This window comes from Notechis scutatus, chromosome 8 (assembly GCF_049901735.1).
Source record: "Notechis scutatus isolate UNSWTSFEM ecotype Mainland chromosome 8, rNotScu1.2, whole genome shotgun sequence".
NCBI classification, from domain to species: Eukaryota; Metazoa; Chordata; class Lepidosauria; order Squamata; family Elapidae; genus Notechis; species Notechis scutatus.
In genome coordinates this window covers 26,922,568-26,947,168 of record NC_142016.1, presented here as the reverse complement: position 1 = coordinate 26,947,168, position 24,601 = coordinate 26,922,568, and the positions used below count along the sequence as shown (strand labels likewise).

The following is a 24,601-nucleotide window of genomic DNA, read 5'->3' as shown; positions in this document are numbered from 1 at the left end:
ATCCCCAGGGGGCAGGTTTCATTCTGGGGGGCTCAGCCTCAACCAGCCTCCCCACCCCTTTCCTCTCCCGGTTTCCTCCCCTGCCAGGGGTCCAGAGGGGGCCCGCCTCTCCCAGGCCAGTGGCTCCCTTTCCGCCCGGTTGCTGCCTTTTCTTCAGGAATCCTTTTCTGATCTGCAGATTCTCAAGGATGCCAGGATGGCCTCACCTTCCCTGCTGGGGGGAGGAAGAGGCTTAACACCTCAGTTGAAGCTGCCAAGCCAGGGAGGGGGGATTGGTGGGGTGATAACCCTCCTCCTGCTTCCACACTCCTCCTCACCACAACACTACATCTCCCCCCCCCCCATTTTCTGAAATAAAGGACTGGAATTTTAAAACTGGAGGCCGGGAGGGGGGAGACCCGGCTTCGAACGCCCCCTCCCCACCCTCCCCTGGTTGCTTGAAGAATTTTATAACTGGAGGCCCCCACCGGAAATGTTCTTCCCTCTACAAGAATGACTACTGATTCATTTTGTGGGGTTTTGTTACTTTTTTAAAAGACATTATTTATATTGGTTTTATTTTCTTCTTTTCTCCCCTTAGTAACTCAATGGTATTAGTGTTGAAATGATTTTTTTTAATTGCTTTGGAAAAAAAAAATCCGTGTTTCATTCTAGTAAGTTTAACCATGAATGGTCTTGTATAAAAAGTCTGGATTTTGTGTCGAAAGTGTGGTGGTTGTGAACCTTTCCCCCCATAAAACCCAGCAGAGGTCTCCAGAGCTGGCTGGAGAATCCTGGGAGTTGAAGTCCACAGGTCTTGGGGAGCCCTGGTCAACCGTAACCTTCAATAGTTCCAGAAGAAGAGCATGCTATTTCTTTTATGTTCAATTCCCTCATTTAAGAAAAAAACAACTTGCTGACATGTTTAAGAAAAAGCTACAGAAGCAGCAGCAAAGTCACCTGGTCTCTCTTCACAGAAGAGGGAATCCCTTTCAAGGTTTAAATGTCGGCATCTGCCCAAGAAGCAGAGTAAGTGGGAAAGAAATGCACGGAGGGCCTCTTGAGCAGCCCTCAGCCCTCCCTGGCCTGAGCCAGCCCTCTTCCCCAGGAGCCCAGGGCTGGGGGGGCCGTGCTGGGCATGGGGACCGCAGAGGAGCACCAGGGCCGAAGGCTGCGGTATTTGCAGCCTGTCTCCCTAATTCTCCACCCGTTCCCATGTTCGGCTGCAGGAGAGAACCAAGGGGCCACCTGTGGGCTCCAAGGGGCAACCCTGACCTGGGCACGGTTCCCATTTGCTGAACCTGCCTAAGGATCCCTGGGACGTTCTCAGCCACGGTTCCATCAGAGCCTCTGTCCCTGCCATGCCAGGGTCCAGCTGCAGGGAGAGGATCCTGCCAACCTGGGAGGTTTCATTGTCCACAGTGTCATCCCACCAACCCCAGAGGGATTAACCCCTTGGAAACCTGCCTTGAGCAGAAGCCCCGAAAGGAGTCTGGCAACGGGGCAAGAAGGATGCTGGCCGCTCATCCCACTCCAGCCGCGGCCAAGAAACATGGGAGCTGACTGAGCAGCCCCCTCCATACACCGGACAAAGCAGTACGGCTGGGGAAGGGGGTTGCATGGCGCCCAGCTGCCAGTCTACCTGGCTGGGCTGTTGTAGTGGGGAGGAGGGGGGCCTTGAGCTCTTTGAGCAGACAGGTACTAAAAAAGCCTGCGTAATAAAACACCTGGGCTTTTAACTAAACACATTTCAGGTATAAAGTATGGAGGAAAGAATCCAACGACCAAAGGGAGCTGCATCGCCTCACCTGGCACCTGCTGGGTGTCCTGCAGCTCCAAATGCCTCCCCGCAGATGAAGGATAAATTGCCCCCAAACCATCTTGAAGCTGTTGCTCAGGCTCGGGCCCTCAGGAAACGGCCCCTGCTGACCCCCCACTGCCCTTTGAGGGCCAAGGGATGGCAACTTTTAAGATTTGTGGACTTCAACTCCCAGAACTGGCTGGAGAATTCTGGGAGTTGAAGTTCACAAGTCTTAAAAGTTGCCAAGTTTGAGGACCCCTGGTCAAGTTCTTCAGCCAAAATGGAATTGTAATAAATGCATTGATTTTGGGAACCTATTTCTGTCTGTGTGACCTTGCCTTCCCTGAGCCTTTGGGGCAATCTGCATTCTTCCTGGATCTGCTCCGGCCCTTTTTGTGTTCAGCAAACCCTCCGTGTGGGTTTCCTGCACGAAGCCCCGTTTATTCAGCGTCTCTGGGCCAGCCACGGATCAGAGCCACCTTCCAGGGCAGGGACGTTATCCTGGCTTCCCGCAAGTTGCTGCCGGGGCTGAATTCAATTTCCCCAGGGGGAAAGGAGCTGCCCCAAGTGCTTTGACGTTGCCTCTCGTTGGGCCTGCCAGCTTTGAGGTGGAGGAGGAACACTGTAATTTTCCTAATTAATTGGCAATCATAATCCTTACGTGTTTGCAAAAGTCATTCTACGTCTCTTAGGCCTCCTGTCACTACTAATTAGCGTGGCGCTTTCTTCTGATTTCCTCTGGGACGAGGAGAAAATGGCGCTGCTCTAATCCCCCTTTTCTTTGAGAGCGAAGGCCCCTGGCGGTTTTCTGCGCAAAAGGAACGCCAGCTGAATGCAGAGGGGCTCCCACCCTTCCTGCTATTGTGTGCAGCCGGCCAGTCTAGCCAGGGGGTCATTGGGAGGTCCCCCCCTCATTTCAAACGGGACCAAGAGAGACCCTCTGATACAGGGGTCTCCAACCGTGGCAACTTTAAGCCTGGAGGACTTCAACTCCCAGAATTCCCCAGCCAGTCCTCCAGGCTTAAAGTTGCCACGGTTGGAGACCCCTCCTCTGATTTTCCAGCATGGCAGCCGAGCCAGGCCGCTTGGAAAGCTGCTGGAGCTTCAATTGCCGGCATATAATATCACCAATGTGTTAATCATGTTATCTTGTAGGATAAAGAAACAGTATAGAACGGAACCCGGAGAACACCTCAATTGGGTTAGTCCAACAGGGGGTGCCTTTTGTCTGGACTACCTCGCAAGGCTGATAGCAGGGGTCTAGGTGGGTGGTTGCTAGACTGGGGGAGGGTCTTTGGAGGGGAACCTAAGGTGGATCTCCCCCCCCTCCCAAAGATCAATCTTCATGCTACTTAAAAGTGGAGGCAAAAGAATTTGATTTGCATTGTGATCCCATTTAAAAGGTCCCATATCCTGTCTGAAGATCCAGGCAGAAAGAGGGCTGGGTTCCATGGGCCCCATTCAGGCAGACCCAGTTAACAAGACCCCCGAGACCCTCCCTCTCCACACAGAGCTCTTCGCACTACCTGCATCCCCATTAGCTGCTCCGTGAGATCAGACGCAGCTGTGGGGCTGTGGATTCAGCCTGGGGCAGCCAGCAGGCTCACCCCCTAAAGCCATGACTCGGCTGATGTGGCTCCTACAGCAGCCGGTGTGTGAACTCACCCTATAAGCAGTCACTGTGTCCAATACACCTGGCTTCTAGCAAATGGGTTGAGAATTGCAGTCTGGAACCCTCCCCCCAAATTTATGGCTTTTTACTATGCAAGGGGGAGGGGTGTTTTAGTGCTCATGACGGCAGCTGCATGCCAGAGCAATGGATATATCTGGTCCCCCTCTGGCTGAGCTGGCTGTGATTACAGAGCAAAGAGAAGCGGAGGAATCCTACCTACCCTCCAGTTTCTACAGCTTTTTCTCTCCCCCCACCCCACAAACGTTTGGAGAAAGGGCCCACTGAACCCCATTCCTTGGTGGGCACACCTGCAATCTTACCCATGGCGGCCCTAAAGCCCTGTCCAGCAAACGGGGGGCTCCCAGGAAGGAGACGGAAACCCCCTCAACATCTGCTGACCTTGAATTGCAAAAACAGCCGACACGTTTTTAAGAGTCTCCTTGCTTTGCTTTTAATGAGGTTTTGGAGGCGCCACCATAAAGGCCGAGCCCAGGCGGGAGGACCATCTGCTGCTGCTCCAAGAGGGTCTTGGGAAGAGGGAGGCCTTTGAAGTCGGGAGGGAGGGGAACGAAGATCTGAAGGCATCCGCTGGAACAAATCTTTCACGCAAGGTGGCAGTCCTGGTGGTGCTCAAAGGGGAGGCCGAGAAGCCCCTGGGCCGATGAGAGGCCCTCTTCGCCACAGGAGAAAAACTGCCCTTGCCGGCCCTGGTTTTCTGCCTTGTCTGGATGCCCAATTCCCAGGAGGAAGTGCCCGTTCTTCTCCTGCCTCTCGTTGGGCTGCCAAGATCTTCAGCGGAGCTGCTGCGGGCAGGAAATTTGGGGACGTGGCATCCACGTACTTTGGACCTTCAGTTGGGGGAGGGCTCTGGGGGGGTCACCTGAGCGAGGACAGGCAGGATAGGGGCAGCTCCCTTCTTGGCTCAGGCCGAGCCGACTCATTTGCACTTGCAGTAGTAAGCGGAGATGGCGTTGTCCCAGTTGCTGAAGAGGGCCCTCTTGAACTCCTGCAGGCGTGGGTAGGCCCCGGCTTTGAACACCCGCGTGCTGCCCGCCTTGCCCTTCCGGTACCAGACGGTCAGCTCACAGCGCTGGCCCACCACCAGCGAGGAGACCTGGTTGTTGAACGCCGTGGGCATGTAGGGCTGGTCGTCACCCGCCAAGACCATCAGGAGGCTCCCGCCGCAGCAGAGGTCGTAGTAGGGGCTGTTGTCCGTGTACATCTGGGCACACACCTTGGTGCCGTTGGGGTGCGGGTTCTGGAGGTCGGTGGGGGCCGGGCACTGGGCCTGGCCAGTGGCAAAGAGCAGCGGGAGGAGGAGGAGGGTGCTGAGCAAAGCCTTCATCTTGGCCAGAGTGTCCAGTCCTTCAGCCAGAGGGCGGCTTTATAGTGCTGTGCCCCTCTGGGCACTGCAGGCCCAAGGTCAGCCATCGGAACATGGGCCCAGCTCCAAGGTCGCAGCAGGGAAGAGGCCAGCCGGGTGCCCAGCTTCAAAGGCAGCCTTGGTGGCTCAAGGAGATATGCCAGGTGCCAAGGCCTACCTCATGCCAACTTGGCATGTTTGCCTTGCAGCCTCTCACGGGCCCTTCTGAGAGGCCAAACTGAGACCTACCGATGCAGGTACCCTGGTGGGAGGTCCACATGTCCCTATGCAGCTGGGCCCTTCCTCCCTTTGTCATCTGGATTGCATGAACGGCCATTGCTGCCCTCTCTGGCTGCCAAGCTGGCATGAGGGAAGAGCTTGGATCTCTTCCAGGGGCCAGCCTTATCTTCCCACCTGGGAATCTTCCTCTCAGCTGCTGACTCTCCCAGGGCCCAGCTGTGGCTTTCCCACTGCAGACAGAGGGCCCCCACCACCTTCAGCCCCCCCCCATCCCCCCATCCCATCCCATCTTGAAACTCATGGCGGGGAGCTTCCATTTGCAACCCTGGTTCTCTGGCAAGCTCCCCTCCACGTACTGTGGGTTCCAGAGAAGCGGGTGGGTGGGCTTGCGTGGCTAAGTCTGCAGGCTCAGCACCCCACCCAGGGGCCGGTCCCTTTGCTCCGAATCTCCCCACAGGCGCCCGTGGAAAGGGTCACTTTGGGAAAGCAGGCTCCTCGCTTTGCGTTCGCCTCAAGCCCCCTTCCCTCCCCACGCGTCTCAGGTGGGGCTTTCTGGCGAGGGGCTTGGCTCGCAATCTGACTTGGGCTACATCCCGCGAGGGGCCGGGCTGGGTTTCCACGAGTGGGGAGCGGTGAAGGGAGCCGGATCTGCTCGGGGGCTTTGGGCAGCACCCAACAGGGCTGTGGCCAGGGATGATGGGCGGTGTAGTCCGAAGCAGCGCGCCAGAAGGGAAGCCACCCGGGTGGGAGCCACCTTCGTGGTGCAAAGTCCTGAAGGTCGGGAGCCACGCGTGGCTGGGGGAGGAAAGCGAGGCTTCTTCGCCACTGAGAGCAAAAAAAGACAGAAAAAAGCAGAAATCGACCCAGCCAAAAAAAAAAAAACCCAATTAACCGAATACTCGGCGCGGTCAGGGACTGGGAGGCGGGGCCTTGGCTCCCACTTCGCCCCGCCTCTCTTCATCGCGATTGGTTTACGGTCGCTTTCGCCGAACTTTCAACGGCGTTTGCTCCGCCTTCTTTTTTGCGTCATGTTTTCATCCCAGCCTCCCGCCGCACCTTTCCTAATATGCATGCGGAGACCAGAATCCTTTGCGGCCACCGATTTGGGATAAAATATAGGAGACAAGCGGGCAATTCCTCCCAAAATCGTCTCAGAAGAAGACGCGCATCTAAAACGCCGTCGAGGTGCTTCTCTTGGTTCCTCAAGCGGTTGTCTGGGCAGGCTCACTCTCACCTGAGAAAGCTTCCAGCAGGAGGGCGGCTGTGCCGGCAGAATTCCTCTTTAGCTTTGCGCAGTGGCAGTATCGTAGCCAATGAGGTTTATCCGAGGCGCGATTATTGCTAATTGAAAACTTTTCCCAATACCCCGCCTTGACGACTTGAAATATAGTCGGCAATGGCAATTTTTGACGGTCTCTACGGAGACTGAACTTTCTCGGTTGCTAAAAGTAGGAAAAAGCGGTGCTTGAGGCCTGTGGGTAAAGTTGCGTAGCTCTGCTACTTCTCTGTTATTTACGGCTGTGCGGCGCGCTCTCACGAGCGTTTGGAACCCCGGCGACTACTTATAAGCGGAAGGAATCCCTCCGCTGGAATGCCGGCCGTTGGTACCTCCTTTTAGCCCGGCTTCCAGTGAACCCGGGTTTCGTCCTTGCGCGTGGGAAATGCTTCATGGCTTTTTCAGGTCCCAGAATTACTCCGCTGCCTTTAGCCACCCCAGTGGCCTTGAAGAGCGGGGAAAAGCGCAGGGGCTGTGAGGTCCTGGGTGCCCTCTGCGCTTCTTGGAACCGTTTCATTATCCGACTAGGTAACATTATCAGTGCTAGAAGGGAAGGGGGTTGAGATGGGGGAGGACTGTAGGGTCCCCAGTGCTCTCTGGAGTTGGTGGTAGGTTAACCCCCCCTCCCCTCTAGCATTGATGTTACCTACTTTGGTAATGAAACGTCTGCAAGAAAACCACCACAGGAGATCACCAAGGACCCCCCCCTCCTCCCCCCCACTGGTGATGCTGACTACTTGATTCAGGAAACGTCTGCAAGAAAGCAAAAGAAAGCGATCGAACTCAGAGCTACCAAGGACCCCACAGTTCACCAAGGAGCTGCAAATATTTTTTTTCTATTGGTAGAAATGTTTTTATTTTATCCCGAATATTTGTGGCCCATTTGTGGGCACAGTAGTGGAGAGGGGCATTGGGTGGGGAAGATGGGCCCCCCTGTGGTCATGGTTGGCGTCACAGAGGTGGTTTCATCCCTGCCCCCCTTGGGTTGCGAGGAGGCATAGAAGTTTCTAGACGGTGGGCCTGCTTTGCAAGGAGGGGGAAGCTAATAGATGTTTTGTTTGTGTCTGACAAGCTTTGTTTACTCCCTTGGAAGCTCCTGCTCGGTAAGGTAGAGTCACAAATTACCTTTATTGCCACGAAACAGCTTTGTGGGACTGCAATGAATGGAAGCAACCGGCAGGAGTGCTGGGAAAAGCTTTAATGGCTTCTTTTTTTCAGTGCTTTGTTTGGGATAACCTGGGTGATTTGCAGGATGTTCCTCCCTCTCCCGAGGGCTCTCTCGCTACACACAGCATTGTGCCCAGCCTTTTCCGCTGCTTTGTTCTGCTTCAGTCGTGGCTGGATGTTTTACTACTTGTTCTAGCTTTGAGCCATCATGAAGAGCACCGAAGCGAGCAAAGCAGCGGGAAGGGAAGGGATGTTGGATCTGCAGTCTGTGAACCGCTTGGCTGCTGTTGGGTACAAACATTACAAACATTTCTCACCTGGCTTTAAAGTCGGAAGGGTTTGGGAGCAGCAAGCAAGAGAGAAAGGCTGACTTTTGTGTGTTGAAACCAAAATGTAGAGCCTCAGGAAAAGAGCAGGCGATGCCCTCTGGAGCTGAGAGGACGACCTGGCCTTTCTCAGTCTTGGCAACTGTTAGGGTGGGTGGGCTTCAACTCAGCCCCTCTTCAGGCTAATTAGCATGCAGGCTGGGGGATTCTGGGAGCTGAGCTCCACCCATCTTCTGGTTGAGGCCCATTGGGGTGGTCTATTGTTCTACTTTAACCTGAGTCGAAGACGTCTCTTCTTCCCATGTGGGACGAGTCCTGCTATCCCTGGCCAAAAATCGATTGCAGTCCAGGGATTTTTACCCGACCTGAAAAAAAGGAAGGGCTGTTTTTAAAAGACCGTCTCCCACATGGGAAGCGAGTTTTCCAAAAGAACGTGCTAGAGCAGATCATGGAATGGCAGGAAAAAACCACCCCCACCCCCTCTGTCTATGGAGTACAGGTGGGCCTTGACCTGCAACCGTTCGTCTTGGCCGCTGGTTCATAGTTACGACGGTTGCAGTGGGTGATCTGCTTCTGCGACCTCCTGGCAAACTCAGTAGGGACCACGGATTCACTCAACAACCGTGGCAAGAAAAGTCGTAAAGTAAGACAAGTGAGTGAGGCACTTGACAATTTCTCACTGAGCAAGTTGGGTTGGGGGCTCCATTATGGTCTCGTGAGTTGAGGACCACCTGCATTTGGCATTTCTCTCTGGGAGGATCTGAGGCCATTTCCTTCGCTGCTTCCCCTGCAGCAAGGAGCTGCGTCCCTGACTCCCAAGTGGGGCTCAGAAGCCCCCCCGCTTCCACTCCCCCCATTAGCCTAACCCTGAGCATTTTGACAGCAGATGGGAAGACTTAATTTATTTAAACCCAAAAAAGTGAAGGTGTTTAATCGAATTACATATGTGTGTCTGGGTGGGGGGGAGAAATTACTAATCCCATCAATGCATCCTGAGCTCCTGGGTGATTAATGCTGGCATTAAGTTAAAACAATTCTCAGCAGCCTTTCCTTGCCGGCAGAATTTGCAGCTGTTGGACAGGAACGAAACCGTTGGGTGACGATGCCAGATCCAGAATCTCATGGCTTGTTGGCGGAAAGGTGGCCCTTTGCCAAGAGATTCCTAGAGAGGGAGAGCAGAGAACCACCCACAGATGCCACGGGTGGGTTGAAAGCGAGCCGTCGGGGTGCAGGAGGAAGGGAGGGAGGGAGGAGAGGGATCCAAAGGGTGGTCAAAAAAGTCAAGATGGTGGCTCTGCAATTGAACCTGTAACACTCCCAGGGAGCCCCCTTGCCAGTGGCAGGCAGCTGCTCTGGGTCTGGTAGGCAAGGTGCCCCGGTGGGCTTCAGCTTGGCATGACGCTGCCTGCCAGCCAAGCCATCAGGAGCAGGGCCCTCCAACCACGGCCTCCTTAAGACTAGTGGACTTCAACTCCCAGAATTCCCCAGCCAGCGGCTTCCCATTGCTTAGTGGGGCTGATGGGAGCTGTAGTACTAACCCAGTCAAGGAGAGCGGCACAAGGGAGGCTGTTCAGGAGAAGAAGATGTTCTTGGAGGGCAAGATCCTAGGCTGGGGGGGGAGGGAGGGGCTTGCAGGGGCCAGCTTAACCGGGTAAGTTCCACATCTGGTTTGCGCCCCAGAACCAGCCCAAAGAGGGTTTGGTTTTGGCTTAGCAGGTCACGGGAACAAAACGTCGCTCTCTGCTTTGGCATAGTTTGCAAATGCAGCTTGGTTGAGGCACGTGAAGAAAACCAGATTTTGTCGTCCTGTCTGGAGGGGGCCAAGCGGATCGAGTTGATCCGGCTGCTTTGTTGGGCTTCTCCTGAGACGCCTCCTGGCTCCCAACCGTGTCCCCAAGACAAGAGCTGAGGGTCCTCCCGTCTGTCCGTCCGTCCATCCATCTCCCTATTTTCCTCCCTCCTTCCCTCCTGGGTGTTTAGTACATTATAAAAAAACAAGGCAGGTGCTAATTCTGTTGGCATGGTATAAAATTTAATAAATAGCATTGGATTGTCTATAAAAATAACAAATAACAGATACATTATCATTTCAAGAGCAACATACAGTTCTGTTCTTTGGTCCGTCAGCCGAATTCTTGTCACCTCATCCTTTGTAAGGAAATGGCAGCTTGTGAAACCGAATTACGGCTACAGCATTAACAACGTTTTAAGTCCCTTGGGTGCCAGGGCAGAAAGTCGTCTCCCTGTCAAGGCTGCTGCTGCTGCCGCCGCCTCTTGGCCTTCTGCTCCTGGAGAGCCGTTCTCTCTGAAGGGAGCTGCCCCCGATCCTCAGAGCAGCCCCTTCGGATCTCTCGGGTGCGGAGTGCGGATCCAACCGGGCTGCTGATTCCTCCAGAAGAATCCCCTCCCCACGGCTGGCTGCCTTGCTTGGGAGGTGAGCTCACTTATAGCTCCCTTTTAGAATTATTTTGAAATTACAACTGTTCTGGGCAGAAGGCGAGGCATGAATAAATAACATTCTTATTTTAGGAATACAACTCACTTTAAATAATGGGTCTCTCCCTCCCCCCAAACTTGTTAATTTCAGATCCAGGAAGATTAAAATAAATTACATAAATATAGCAGCCCTTTTACCACGCTGGGCTATCGGAGTTTTGCAAACACGCCGTTTTTCACCAGGCCCTCGAGGGACCGCCTCTCCTGGCAGGGGAGAAGGGCCAACATGGCACCACAGGATGCAGGAAAGGTTCACCAGGAACCTCTGGCAGGAGCAGGGGAGCCTGGCATGCTTGCAAAAAGGCACCCTTTAGCCAGACGTGGCTCTTTGGGGGGGAAGGAGGGGGACATAAATAAGACAAATAACCCGTGAAAAAAGCCTGCTTGGGAATCCAGAGCTCCACTCGGATCGTTCCAGCGTCAAGACTTCCTCCAGCCTGGTGGCCTTCAGGCACGTGGGGCAACAGTGTCCATCATCCCCAAGGCGTCTGCAGGTCACCGTGTAGAGGTGAGTGTGTGGCATACAGGACAGTCCGCAGCTGCCTTGACCCCGGTTCCTCTGAAGGACATTTGGTAGTAGAGGGATGTCATTTGTGGAGGAGTCGGAGTCGGGGTGGTTTCCGGCTGCTTTCCTGGTCTTGGCAGCCTTGGCCGGGCACAGGGGCCTCCGCAGGATCTAGCCTCGGCGGGTGGTGGCCCGGGAGTGGTGGCGGAAGAGGTGCCGGAGCTGCCCAATGTCCTCTTCCAGGAGACGCACGATGTTGAGGCCAACCGCTGCCTCCAGGCACTTTGGCGATGGCTGGACAGAAGGAAACGAGCAGAGGTGGATGAATCCTCTGCCCTGTGGCTCCCCCCGACTTCAGGTGGGGAGGCGCCACAGGTAGCAGATCCATCAAGGAGCCCAACCCACCTCAAGACTGAAGGGGCTTGGACCCCTTTGTTAGAGGGGCCTGTCCCATTAGACTGGGGCTCTCCAAACTTGGCAGCTTTGAAGACTTTTGGACTTCGATGCCCTGAATTCTCCAGCCAGGACGGGTGGGTGGGCTTCAGCTCCCACAAATAAAGCTGGCTGGGGAATTCTGGGAGTTGAAGCCCCCGAGTCTTAAAGTGGCCAAGTTTAGAGAGAGCCCTCCACGAGACCCCCGGTTTTCCCTTTAAGATGGGTGTGGAACTCCACTCCCAGAATTCCCCAGCCAGCATGAATTGTGGACATCGAAGTCCACAACTCTTAAAAGGTGCCAAGTTTGGAAAACGTTGGATTAGACTCCAGGAGCCTTTTAAAACCCATCGAACAATAAAAGCAATTAAACCCACATACCTAGGCAGGTAGCCTGGACTACTGAAACACTAAACCGTCCAAATGCCTGGACAAACACTTTCGCCCCAAGCCCAGGAAACGGGAGCAGGGGGACTGTCGGGAGCCCTTGTTCATTAGCCCGCAGAGACCGGGGTCTACATAAGGGGGTCTGCCTTATCTGGGCACTAAGCTCAGTTCCGGAGCTCCTTGCCTGCCCGCCTGAGTGAGGATGTTCAGACGGAGTTGGGCACCTGCGTTGCTCACCTGGACGCTCCTGGCCTTGAACTGCTGGGTCTCTTCCTTGAACTGCTGGAGGAGGCTGGACTTCTTCCCGTGGGGGGGTTTGTGCCTGATCTGAAAAAGAGAAAAGAGAGGAAGGGGCTGAGTCAGGGCTGCCTTTCCCTCTGGACCCCAGAGGTGGCCGGGGGGGGGGAAGAGCCCCCCGCACAGGGCAGGACTTACACAGGTGCCCAGAGCCTCCCAGAGCGGATGTAGAAACTCCAAAACCTTGGACGCCTGTTTGGAGAAGGCAGGTTCACTGATGTTCTGCAAAACGGGCACCACCAGGGCCAGTTCAGCCTCCACGGCCTCCATCCTGTCCCATTTCTACCAAAAAAAAGTGGGTACTTGGTTCTTTTGGACTATTCCAAGCGGAGTTTTTGGAGGGCACAAAGCAGGGAGGGGACGGATTCCAGCTGGGCAGGATCTCCCCTTCCCGAGGTCGGTCACTTACGTTCCTCAAGTGGTGCATCTTCCCTCGGGGGAAGCGGAGGTGGAAGCGGGTGCAGTTTTTCCAGGGTTCGCTCCCTTTGAACCTCTCGTCCTCCTGGAATTGGGAAGGAAGAGGGAAGCCGCCTTGAAATACCGGGAAGAGAGAGGAGAGGCTGCAGGGCTGCCCTGGGGGCTCTGGGTGGGTTGCCAGGCCTTCTCTCCTGGCCCCGGCTCAACTGGCCCATCTGGTGGGGCAGCCTGGCTGGTATGGCTGCTGCCGGGGCTCCAGGACGCTCCCGAGGCCGGGACAGGGGACAGAGGGCGCGATGGACCGGTCACAACGGCTGCCTTTGCAAGACCTTTCTAACCTCTCCCTCCCTCCCTCTCTCTCTCTCTCTCCCTCCCTCCATCTCTCCCTCCCTCTCTCTCCCCCCCTCCCTCTCTCTCTCCCCTCCTCTCCCCTCCCCCTCTCCCTCCCCCCCTCTCCTCTCTCTCCCTCCCTCCCTCCCCCTCTCCTCCTTCCCTCCTCCCTCTCTCCCTCTCTCTCTTCCCTCCCTCCCCCTCTCCTCCTTCCCTCCCTCCCTCCCTCCTCCTTCCCTCCTCCCTCCCTCTCCTCCCTCTCTCTCTCCCCCTCTCTCTCCTCTCTCCCTCCCTCCTCCCTCCCTCCCTCTCTCTCCCTCCCTCCCTCTCTCTCTCTCTCTCTCCTCCCTCCCTCCCTCCCTCTCTCTCCTCCCTCTCTCCCTCCCTCCCTCCTCTCTCTCTCCCTCCTTCTCTCACTCTCTCTCTCGTCCTAATCCAAAGTTATATTTTATAAGATGCCCAGAGTTACTCTGTGGTAAGATGGGCGGCCAATACATTTTTAAAAATAAATAAAAACAAACCACCTTCCGAGACTTGACTTTCAACGGCCAGGGCTGGGAGGGCCTCCCCGACTGTCTGTCCCTCAGGATCCATCCCTTCCTGAGCTCCAAGGGGCCTCTGTCCAGGGGCTTCCCCCACCCCAGGAGCTTCCAGAGGGCGGTCCCAACCCAGACCCTTCCCTCCCCCAGTGATGAAAGCCCATCCTCCCCAGCCGAAGCCGGCCCCGGACTTACGTATTGGTTCCTGAGTTGCCTAAAGGCGCTTGAATGCTCCGGTATTTGGGGGAAAGGGCAGGATCCGGTGGGCCGGCTCTGCACCCGGGCGACTTGCAGCAGCACCACGAGGGCAAGAGGCCCCAGCAGCCACTTCCTGGCCCCTGCAGCAAAGGAGGCGGTTAGAGGAGGGCAGCTTCTCCCTGGCAAGACGCAACACCCCCAAAGACCCCTCTGTCTGTCTGTCTGTCTGTCTTTCTGTCTGTCTGTCTGGCCTTCCCCCGGGCAACAAAGACCATCCTGGGGCATCAGGTTTTGAACCAGGATCATCTTGAACGGGCTAACTTACGGAGTGCATCCAAACTCTGGGACCCGCGACTCCAGGGGAATGGGAATTTGGCAGAATTGTGGCCGAGGAAGCACCGTGGTCAGCCGGGATCGATTTTCCAATGCTCCCTGCCAGATTCCCACAAGTCCAAGGCCAGCAAGCGGGTGAGTGGCTGCTACTGGGTGGGGGAGGGGAGGGAGGGTGGGCGGGAGGTGCGCTGAGGGCCAGGGAGGGCCTGGGGGTGCATGAGAGGCCTGGCGCAGGTGAGGGAGGGCACAGGAGCTGCTGTGGGTCAGGGAGGACGGCCAGCATGCAAGTCAGGGCTCTGAGGTGAGGGACGAGGGAGGGACGCAAGGTTTGCGGGGATTGTGAGGGTGGGTGCATGAGTTATAGGTCGGGTAGGACCCCCCAAGATTTAAAAGTCCCATTGGGAGGTCCTACCTGACCTATAGCTCATGCCACCCCCCGCACAATAAACCTTGCATCCCTCCCTTGGACCAGACCACAGACCCATTATCCCTGGCCATTGGCTGCTGGATTGGGAGGCCCCCCGAAGGGTCCCCTATCTTCTCCTGGGCTGGATGACCATCACACCTGGAAGGGCACCAGGTGGAGCAACAGGTTGTAAGTGACAGGGTGCCTGGGACCCTTCTCTGCCTGGGCAACATTGGCCCCTTTACGACGGGTGGACTTCAACTCCCAGAATTCCTGAGCCAGGCTCAGGAATTCTGGGAATTGAAGTCCGCAGGTCACAAAGGGGCCATCGTTGGCCACTCTTGTTTTAGAAGGTCTGGTGGATGTTGGTAACCCTTTTTCAGTGAACGGGAGGAGGAACTTTCTGGTACTTTAGCAATTAAAACCTAGATAAGCAGGGATTAATACCAGAGGAACAATCAACGGGAAAACAATAACCCAGACCAGCAGAAGTTTAACACCAGACAAACCCATCTAGCTGAAAACAATACTTCCGTCAAAGCACTACCAAGAAGAAAACCACACCTCCGCCAACTCTGGGACGGTGAACGGCTGTATAGAAACAGGTAGCAAACCTCCCACTACTCTCACTGGTGAAGTTACCCAGTTGGGTAAGGAAACGTTGGCAAGGAAACCGCCAGGCTGAGGATGCCCGGAGGACTCCTTGGCCCAGAGCTAAAGGTCATTGCTTGGCCTCCCCAGTCCTCGCTCCCTCGGCCGAGCCGTTTGTCACTGCTCAGGGCTTCAGTTACTTCTCTGTGGGTACGTTTGCGTTGGGAAGTTGAGAAATTGGACAGTTAGGACGCCAGGCCCCACGGGATTGGGGGTGGGGGCAGCAGGGAAGAGGGTCCCTGAGGGCCTAGCAGGAGTGGAACGTCTCTCCTTGGCCTCTTTAAGCCTTCCTCTACGGGATGGTCCGCCTAATGTTAATTTTGTACTGCGAAGGAAGGGGGGAGAGGCGGTGGGTTCCTTGTGCTCCACCCAGTCGCTGGAGTGTCCAGAGGGTTTTAACCCCAAAGTCAAGATGACAAGTGACAATTCTGGGCCTGAACCTTCAACTTGCAACAGCTCACTTAGTGAGCGCTCAGAGTTGTCAAGTGCTGAAAAAAGAGACTTATAACCATTTTTCACGTTTATGACCGTTGCCTCTCCCAGGGTCAGGTGATCAAAATTGGGACGCTTGGCAACTGGATGTCATATTTATGATGGTCGCAGGGTCCTTCTTTGCAACCGCCTGACAAGCAAAGTCCATGGGGACACTGGATTCACCTCACAACCTGTTACTAAGCCGACACCTGCAGTGATTCACTTCACAACTATGGCCAAAAAGGCCATAAAACAGGGCAAAACTCACTTAACCAATATCTCGCTTAGCAGCAGAAATTTTGGGCTCCTTTGAGGTCTAGATTCAACTACAAAATTATGGCCCTTGTCTTCACTTCTAGAGCCACGTCCCCCCAACACCCCTGCAGGGTGGCCTTGCCTAGCGATGCCCTTTCGCGGTGCCAAGCCTCCACTCCCATAGTCTCCAATATCTCCTGGAGCAGATTATGGGAGTTGTAGTTGGACACATCTGGGAGACGCCAGCTGGGGAAAGGATGTTTTGTCCAAGCGAAAGGCAGTTCTTGTGAAGAGTGGATAAATGTTCCCTGATTTGAGGAATTCTCTACTCTTCTTCCTGAGCACCGGCCCCTCCCAACTTCTTAGGTCCCTCTCTCTGCTGCAGACAGAAAGATAATAATTTACAGCCACTCCTGGGGGCCCTTCGGCCAACGGCAAGAGCGACCCTCACGTCCGGTTAGGTGTGTCTCCTGCCTTGCTGAGCGAGTTCCAGGCACGGATGTCCGAGCCGAGGACGGAGCAGGCTCTGGAACCCACCAAACCTTGCGGACAACCTCCTTGGATCCCTGCACAACCCAGAGATCTGAAGTCCACATCTTCCTTAGGTCCACCTCAATCTTTCCCAGACCCCCAAGGATTAGCACCCACCCTCCTGCCTGCAAAGGTGACCTCCGGAAAGCAGCTGCAGACTCACCTGTCCCTAAGGTTGGGCTGCAGTTCCAGCGGTGAAGGGAGAAGATTTTGGTCCTCGAGTCCATGTTTCTCTTGTCGGCGGGGTGTGCGGGCCAAAATCCCAGCTAAGAAAACCTGACAATGTCCTGGGCCTTCCATGCGTCCTCTTTTTATATCACCCATGGTTTTCAGTTTTCGGTTCTGTCCTGAAAACAAGCCGGTGCTTGCAGGTGACGTTTGGAAAGCAATCAAGAGAAAATGAAAGTGAGCCTTACAGGGAGGGATCCCCAGGTGAGGTCATTGCTGGAGGAAGCCCTTTCGTTTTGCAGGAGGGGGAGGAGCCGGAGCCACAGCCACGGGAGGTGTGTCTGGTGTGCATGGTGTCCGCTGCTCTCGGCTCTTTGCAAGAATTTGAAACTCCAAGGCCGGTTCGAGGAAGGCTGATGAAACCCCAGGCAGGCCGAGGAGGGGAGAAGCGGACCTTGGCCAGCGGCGGAGGTCACCCAGCACGGAGGCCCCTTGCCTGCCCACCTCCAGGCCGGGCTTTGGGTCCAGCTTCCAGCCCTGGTAGGAAGAGAAGCGAGAACCAACCCATCAGACTAGAGCTGGAAATGGACCTGGGACCCCCTCCCCCCAGCTCAAGCAAACCTCTACCCTCCCAGTCTCTTCTTGAAAATCTCCAGTGTCCAAGCACCCACCAGCCCTGCAGGGAAGCCGTTCCACTAACTGGTTGCTCTCACGGTTGGGGAATTTTTCCTGAATTCTCCTGAATTGCTTCTCTCCTGGACTAGTGGCCACCCGTTGTTCCTGGCCGTCCCCTTTGCCTTCTCCTGAGCATGCTGGGCCTTTCAACTGCTCCCCCCAAAACCCAGGCGGCAGAACAGAAGAGAATAAGGGAGTTGGCCTTGCAGGGCTTCTCTCTGGTCTCCTTCTATTGCTCCGGTCGGGGTGGGGGAACCGTTGAAAGACCCAGCCTCCTCAGAGGGGGCATTGGGGGAAGCTTAGGAAGAAGCTGCCAGCTGCTCCTGGGCTTCCCACTCGGGGCTTGACTAGATGTCCCTCGGGTTCCCCACACCCCCCAGCCTTCCACAGGTTGACAAGCGCTGGTTGGTGCACCCCTTCTTCACTCTGGCACCATTCCTGTTCTTCGGAGATTGTTTCCAGGGGAAAAAGATACGGCTATAATGGGGGGAGGTTTTGCTGGAGCAGTCCCCCCCGTGAAAGTTCTGATGGTCAGGAAGGGCCACCGGCACGTCTGGTCTCTGGATGGAGGTGACAGACGTGCCCATCCTCTGCTGGGGGCTGCAATTTGGGGAGGTGGGTGGAGGGCCAAATGCTTGAGCAGGGGGGGGGCAAAATGGCCCCGGAGGCTGATGTAATACGACAGAGGCGTCCAACCTCAAGACTTGTGGATTTCGACGCCTAGAATTCCCCAGCCAGCGAGTCCTAAAGTTCCCAAGGTTGCAAAATGCATCTCCACAAAGTCCACTTCCTGCTGCGGTTTCCTCCCTGGGATGCAGGCAGAAGGGCTCCAAAGGGGTCCCTCTCCCCTCCCCCCTTTCCCCACCCGGACCGGGAAGGGCGAAGCGATGGGTGGGTTGGAGGCGGAATCACGGTTGGCTCCTGTCCTCCCCAAAGCGTGTTTTGTGCCTCTTCCGAAATGGGCAGGGAGCCAGTGGCTGGATCAGCCCCCTCAGGGCTATTTAGACCCCCCTGTAGCCAGTGGGCCCCCTCCAGGTGCCTCTCTGCAGCCATTCCGCAGGGTTATCGATTGGCGCTCCCATTCCGCCTCTTTAGAGGCCCTCCAGGGATTAACTCAGCCCCCTCCCGAGATAAGCAGGGCGGTTTATCTGCTAGGGACGCCCCTCCCTAAACAGTATCGATCCCGAAGTTGTTTGCCTGGAAAGTGGGAGGAAGGAAGCCGGCTGGCCTGACCTGGAGCTGAAGGGGAAAAAGAAACATCTCTCGCTTTCTTTCCACTCACCAGAAGAGCCTCCCGGCCTCTGGCAAGCAAAGTCTGGACGTGGCTGGACATTTGGGCCCCATTGGGAAATGAGCGGTGGGGACCTACAGGTCCAGTTTCCCCCCTTGGGGGAAGCAAGGGGTTGAAATGTGCTCATTCTTTTTCCTGGTTTCTATATTATATATAATATTCTACGTTACCTTCGTGGCTGTCAATCTGCCTGGAGCTGTCCTCATTTCCCCTCCCTCCTGGCCTATTCTGTGCCCCCCGTGTCACCTCCTTGGTCTGGAGGGGATCCAGAGTCCCCTCGGCCCCGTTTGGTCCTTCGTCCTGTTGATTGTGGCATGACTCATTCAGCGGCGGACTGGTCATGTAAACAAACCATCCCTGGCTGTGTCCAGAGAGCTGGCTTTCTGCTGGACAGGCCCTCTGGCTTCACGCCTCCTCGGGGCGTGAAGCCAGGCCAGGCACAACCTGCCCAGGTGGGGTTACCTTGGCTGTCCATGGGCAGAATCCACAGGGACGTGTGTTGTGCTTATTTTCATGGTCATGAGGTGCACTGAAGATGGTGTTTGATTTCGTTGTAGGAGGTGCAATCACAATAAAGTAGACTAATTAATTAATGAACTAATTAAAAGTTGGGTTGGGTTGCTTCATCCCAACTGGCTGTTTCGGACCTCCCTTCAGGTCAGCCCCTTTCCAGCCAAAATATGCAGAAAGTAAAAAGTAAAAAGGACTACGGAGCCTGGGAAAAATAACCATGAATTTGTTTGGAAAGTGTTTCATATGCATTGACACAGGAAATTCCAGCCTTGGCCACTTTAAGACTTGTGGACTTCAACTCCCAGAATTCCCCAGCCTGCTGTGCTGGGGAATTTCAGCTTGTTGCCCAAACTAGGCACCATCCCGAGTGCTCTGATGATGTTACCTAGTTTGGCAATGAGACGTCTGCAAGAAAACAAGCCAGCTCAGAGAGCACCGAGGAGCCCTCAGCGGGAAATCTTCTCCCTTGTTAGATCGCCCTCTGGGCCACGAAGCCCTCGGGTCTCCTGCCACTGGTGCTGAAGACGGTGCTGGCCTCTGTTGGCCTCTGGCAGGGGGCCAAAAAGGGGGCCCACGTGCTGCATGGAGCCCTGTCACCAAGGGGGTGTGTGTGCGATTGCTGCCGACCCCCCCTCCCTCCGTGATGCTCTTCCAGCCTCTCCCACCGGCCTCTGCTAAGTGCAAAGCTTTTAATGCTCTTCGAATTTCCGGATGAGTCAAATGGGAGCTGCACACTTTTCCCCTTCAAGGCCTCTGACTGATGCCAGCCACAACGGGAGGACATGGCCAAGAGCGGAGCCGGGGAGGGCGGAGGGAAGGAGGCGGAGAGGGGCCCCTTTGGCCTTGGCAGGTGTTCTGGCGCTCCCCGGCAGCTGGAAAAGGAGGCCTTTCGGGGGCCCAGAGAAAGGGACCCCAGGTGGCCGTTTCCAAGCAGCCTGGCAAGGAGGGTGGCAACTCAGGGCAATCTTGCCTGTGGGGAAGCCCAGCTCAGCTGGCACAGCAGGGCCTGGGGTGTCCGGGGGCTCCTTTGGCCCTCCAATGCCAGCAGCCATTTAATCCGTGTCCCCAGCCTCGCCGTGGCAGCCACGGGCCGCTAATGGAGGACTAAGGCGACATTCGTGACCTGGGGGCATAGATTAATCCTGCCCGGGGAGGCTTGGCCGAGGAGCCAGGTTGAGCGTTGCAGGAGAACGGGGGTCCTCTATGGCCAGGCAAGGGGGTGGGGGTTCTCTAGGCCGGGTGGGGGGTGGGTCTGAGTCTCGCCCAAGGAAGCTGAAGGGCTCCTGGCATCTCAGGTGCTCATGGATCATGGACAGCTCGGGAGGAGCAAGAAGGCTGCCTGACAATTCCTCCCCCACCTTCCGTTTCCCCCACATTGTCCGACTTTTATCATCTTCCTAGAAAATGCTGCTGGAGATGGGAGCCCCGAGGGAGGCTGGCCAGAGCGGGGAAAGGCGGAGAGGGAGGCTGCCTTGCACACGTGTGTGCAAGCGTGCGTGTCTCTCTCTCTCTCTGCCCTGGGTGGGGTCTGTGTGGAGCAAGCGCGCGCTATAAAGGACTAAATTTGGCATCGGAGGAAAGCCAGACGAACCGTGCCGAGCGCTCCGCCCTCTCTGGGACAGCTCCCCTGTTCTGCGCTGGGTTGGCAAGACGGGGCAAGTCTTCAGAGGCTTTTGGGGTCCCCCAAGGGCCCCCCCAACCATTGCTGGCTTCTGAGCTGCTCAGGCAGCACCAGGCCCTGCGGAGAGATAATTTACTGCTTGCCAGCAAGTCATAAGGACTAGGGACTTGATTTATGGTGCTGTTGTTAGCACATGGAACCATAGAGCTGGAAGGGACTTGAGGCCTTCTAGTCCAGCCCCCGATTGCCCAGCCAATTCCTGGAAGACTGCTTCCCCGGTGCCGTTCAAAGAGGGCCGGAGACGTGAGGCGAGCAGCCTCTCCCCTTGGCTCTTCCGGTTACAACACGGTGGCAGCTTGGCAAAACCCGTCCTTGGCAGCCGTCCCTCCCGTGGGGGCCAAGGGATTCCGTCATCCAGCTTGCTCTCCGGTGAGGTCATCGAAACTGCTTGGGAGGGTTGAAGGAAAGGGGACCAAGAGGTGCCACTTCTCGGCAGCCGAGCCGTTTCAGTGGAAAGCCAGCCGGCCCCTCCCTCCCATGGCAGGCGGAAGGAGAGGGCCTTCGGATCAGAGCAGAGCTTCCATGTGTTTTTAGTAGGTTTTTTTTTCACGATTTGTTGTTTTATGGCGATGTTTTCATTTTATGTGGGTTTTATTTCTGCCGTGGAGGTTGAAGCTGTTCTCCTCCCCCCACCCATTGAGTTAAGTGCTGAGAGCCTGATTGAAACAGGAGGCAAATGTGATAAAGAAATAAACGCTGCGTGTGAGGCCGCAGGACCCCCACCGGAATTCCAGATTGTCCAGGGATTCGTAGCAAATGGCTTCTCTCGGGGGGATTCCTGGCTGCCTGCGGGACACAAAACTCCCTAATGTTGGGCAGAGACTGGAGGGGCTTTGCTCCCCCCAAGCCACCACCCCGCTCCAAGGCCTTCCCCGGGATATTCCCCTCCCCCGCCTTGCCGGTGCTGCCTTTCCATCGCGGGACTGGCGGCATCCAGGACCTTCCCAGGCCTGAGTCCAGAGGGGGTTCACCCCCAGAAGTTCAGGTCCTTGAATTGTGACTGGAACAGAGCCGGCCATTAGGGTTGCAAGTCATGATGGTTGTAAAGCAGGTCGATCTGATTTTACAACCTGTTTTTTTGTGGTGGTCATTAAGAAAATCGCTGCAGTTGTAAAATGAGCCTGGTTGTTAAGCGAACTCATTGTTTGCTATGGGGCATTGGAGCCCCTGGGGCTGGTCGGCTGGGCTTCCTTGGGGGCGTTGTGGCTCACCTGCCTGCCAGCCCCAAACGTCCCCATTTGGGGCCTGCTGCTGCTGCTAACAAGGCTGCGGCCTCTTCTCTCCGATTTGACAAGCGGGGGGGGTCTGTCCACAGCTGCTGAGGGGGGGGAGTTCCTGGGGGTGCAGAATTCAATTTATATGCAAATGTGCCTGCCAAATTTTTTTAAAAATAAAGAATTAGTCGGGTTTGGCCTGATGGGATCGGCTGCAATGTAGAGAGGCCGAACACGTGTAGGTGGCGATGGGAGAAATGGGGGGGACAGGGCCTTCCTCCGCTGGTTGTCTGAAATGCCCCCCAGGGGTGTCGTTGGAGCCCCAGGAGCTAAAACAGCAAAAGGGGAGGGGCTCCCACGTGGGGCTGAGCGGAGCCCCCATCTCTCCTTCCGCACCGTTACGGGCTCCCTTCAAACAAACTACAATTTGCCTAACTGTGGTTGATGGACTTTGTCCAACTGGCTTCAGGCGGCCCGAAGTCCGAGGGGCCCTCGAGGGAGAGGGAGGCTGGCCGGGCCCTCCTTCCACCCACCCCGGAGGGCTTCCTTCTGCTTGCCTCCTTTAGCGGCATCTGAGGAACGTTGCATCTAGAGGACTGTCCGTCGTCCCCCCCCCCGCCCCAAAATGGGCAGATGCTTCCTCTCCTCTTTTAAGACCAACCCTCCTGGCCCCCATGAGCAGCCGAGCCGTTTTGCAGGGCTCAAAGGAGGGTCTCACCTGAGGGGGGAGCCGGGGGTGGGGGGGGAGAGTGCTTTTCCCTTCAGCTGCCTTCTGTTGAGTCGGTTTCACCTTCATCGATTTTCCTGCCTTTCCGCGACTCTCTTGCTTTGAGCAAAAGCTTTCAAAACATGGAAATGGACTGAATGAATACCAATGAGGCTGTGGTCTCCTCTGAAAAGGGGGGGGGGAGGGGCGATGAAGCTGCCCACAGCTGCTCCTTGGTGGGAATGAAGGGGGGGCAGCAGGGAGGAGAGATGGCAGGGAAGCAGCACCTGTTGGGCGGCACCCAAGGCTCCAGGCACCAGCCTATCATGGGCTGGGGGTGGGCAAACCCTCATTCCCCCCCAAAGCCGTGGCCAGGGGTTGTGCCCCACAAGCCAGCCCCTCCCTCCCCTGTTCTCCCGCGACTGCCGGCATCCGAAATCATCGAGCCCTTTGGCTGCATTTCCCAGGAATTGGGGTGCTTATTAGTTTTCATCAGCTTCCATGAAGTCTATTAAAATCCAATTAGAAGCACAAGGAGGCTGAGAGAGGCTCCTGCCACAAACCTCGGCTGGGGCTGCAGGCCTGGTGCCCCCTCCCCAGAATGAGAGGCCGGTGGAGGAAGCGGCTTTGGCCTCACAGCTTCTCTCCTGGCCTCCAATCCCTCTGAGGGGCCGAGCGAGGCCCAGATCTGGGGGTCCGCCCTGCACGGCTCCAAGTCCAGGAATGAGACATTTGGGTGTGTGTGTGTGTGTGTTCAGGTAGTTGCCCTCCCCCCTTTGGGGAGATGCAGCCAGAGAAGAGAGCCTGTGATTTGGCGGCTGCTGGGGGGTTGCCATTAGAGTAGAGGGGAGGCCTCGTCCCCATCTCCCCCTGCCCGTCTTCAAAATGCCTCGGGCATCTTCAGGCATTCTCAGGTCTGCCAGGGAAAGCAGCAGGCAAGGGGGCTGCCATAGCCTCCTCCTCCCCTCTGGCTGACACCTGGGCAGCAGGCGAGCCCCTCGGGTTGACCCTCCTTCGCTCCGGCTTCACGTTTAGAGCCGAAAGGGGGACCCCACGTGGGCACCCAGTAGCCGCTTCCTTTGGGATGCCTCGGACGGGGCGGGCAATTAAATTTTCCCCGGGGGTCATGTGGCAAACGGTGAATGTTGTGGAGGGCCGAAACAACACACCTGTGAAGGCGGGCAGGGACACACGCACCCACACGCAGGTCAATTGGGGGGGGAAATAGCAGCCAGCTTCCAAATAAAAGCAACCCAGTTGTCTTGCATGTGTGGCACTTACGGTGTTTACCTTTGATTTCTGATTTCCCTCTGACCTCCCCTGGGCTGGAGAGGGTCAGCCAAGGGGCCGGAAGTGGCCCAGGGGCCATAAAATGCCCAGGTCTGCCTTGGATAGAAATTCCCTGAAGGGAGAAAATGGCCCCGGCTCTATTCTGCCCAAAATGGTTGCATCACGAAAAGCCAAAGGCCTGAGCCAGCATCAGCGAGGGGCTGTTTCCTCATCCCTGGCCTATGGATCTGCTTGGCCCTCCCCTCCCGTCACCCCCACCTCTGCCCCCAATCTGAAGAGGGGGCAGAGACCGTTATGCAGGCGGACAGAGAAGCTCAGATTAACCAAGACACAGCAGGCTGAATTGGTCAGGGGGCAATGCTGTCACCAGCCCCCTCCCTCCCCTCCTCCCTTCTGGCCAGGGAAATAATTGCTAAGTTCTAAAGGGATCCCCCTCCTCCTCCTCCTCCTCCTCCCAATTTAATATCAGCCGCTGCATCGGGGAGAGGAGGCGGCAGAAAGGGGATTAATAAGACAGGCTGTGGTGAGAAGCAATTGAAGCACAGAAATTGGAAGCTGCCCTGGGAAACGGCTTGTGCGGGGCCAGGGTCCCTCTGTGTGTGTGTGTTGGGGAGGGGGTGCGAGCTGAGGGGCCTGAGGGGTAATCCTGCACGGAGAGTGTCTCGTAGAATAGAATATAGAATATAGAATTCTTCATTGGCCGAGGGTGATCGCACATGGCTAGCCAGGGGCGGAATTGCTGACCGCCATTAAGAAAATGAGGCCGTGTGGTGGGTTTCTTTTGCACCTCCCCCCCCCCAGGGCCCCAATTGCAAGGGAGAACCAGTGCAGTGGGGGGAGCAAAGCCAAGGCACTTTGTACATGCTCAGAGGGACCAGCCTTGACTTGGCACCATGCTGATGCTCCGGTTGGACCCCACAGCTGTGAAACCCCACGGTGTGGAGGCCTCTTTGGGAAGCTACTGTACAGGGAGTCCTGGCCATTTACG

At 56.2% G+C, this 24,601-nt stretch overlaps 3 protein-coding genes and 1 non-coding gene across 4 annotated transcripts in view; 1 reads left to right on the top strand and 3 right to left on the bottom strand.

Annotated features, from left to right (window-relative positions):
* LOC113426467 (kelch-like protein 6) overlaps positions 1 to 24,601 on the bottom strand; it is a 90,233-nt gene that overhangs the window by 51,115 nt on the left and 14,517 nt on the right. The gene's annotated exons all lie outside the window — the stretch shown is intronic.
* Positions 3,887 to 5,328, bottom strand: SYCN (syncollin). Its single transcript, XM_026688849.2, has one exon. It carries the CDS (start codon positions 4,795 to 4,797, stop codon positions 4,390 to 4,392), a length of 408 nt encoding a protein of 135 aa, XP_026544634.1. The 5' UTR covers positions 4,798 to 5,328; the 3' UTR covers positions 3,887 to 4,389.
* LOC113426486 (U4 spliceosomal RNA) lies at positions 6,340 to 6,480 on the top strand. The gene has a single exon (XR_003372705.1). It is a non-coding gene; the product is annotated as a U4 spliceosomal RNA (small nuclear RNA).
* LOC113426464 (interferon lambda-3-like) lies at positions 10,888 to 13,731 on the bottom strand. Its single transcript, XM_026688830.2, has 5 exons — positions 13,423 to 13,731; positions 12,351 to 12,443; positions 12,080 to 12,223; positions 11,882 to 11,971; positions 10,888 to 11,119 (listed from the first exon to the last, which is right to left on the bottom strand). Exons 1-5 carry the CDS (start codon positions 13,729 to 13,731, stop codon positions 10,997 to 10,999), a joined length of 759 nt encoding a protein of 252 aa, XP_026544615.2. The 3' UTR covers positions 10,888 to 10,996.

Excerpts from the sequence above, each read along its gene's own strand:
- SYCN (XM_026688849.2), bottom strand. The coding sequence starts at position 4,797 with ATGAAGGCTTTGCTCAGCACCCTCCTCCTCCTCCCGCTGCTCTTTGCC.
- LOC113426464 (XM_026688830.2), bottom strand. The coding sequence starts at position 13,731 with ATGATCCTGGTTCAAAACCTGATGCCCCAGGATGGTCTTTGTTGCCCG. Across the intron at positions 12,444-13,422 it reads GGCAACTCAGGAACCAATAC|GAGGACGAGAGGTTCAAAGG; the intron begins GTAAGTCCGGGG and ends TCCCAATTCCAG. Across the intron at positions 12,224-12,350 it reads AGATGCACCACTTGAGGAAC|AAATGGGACAGGATGGAGGC; the intron begins GTAAGTGACCGA and ends TTTTTTTGGTAG.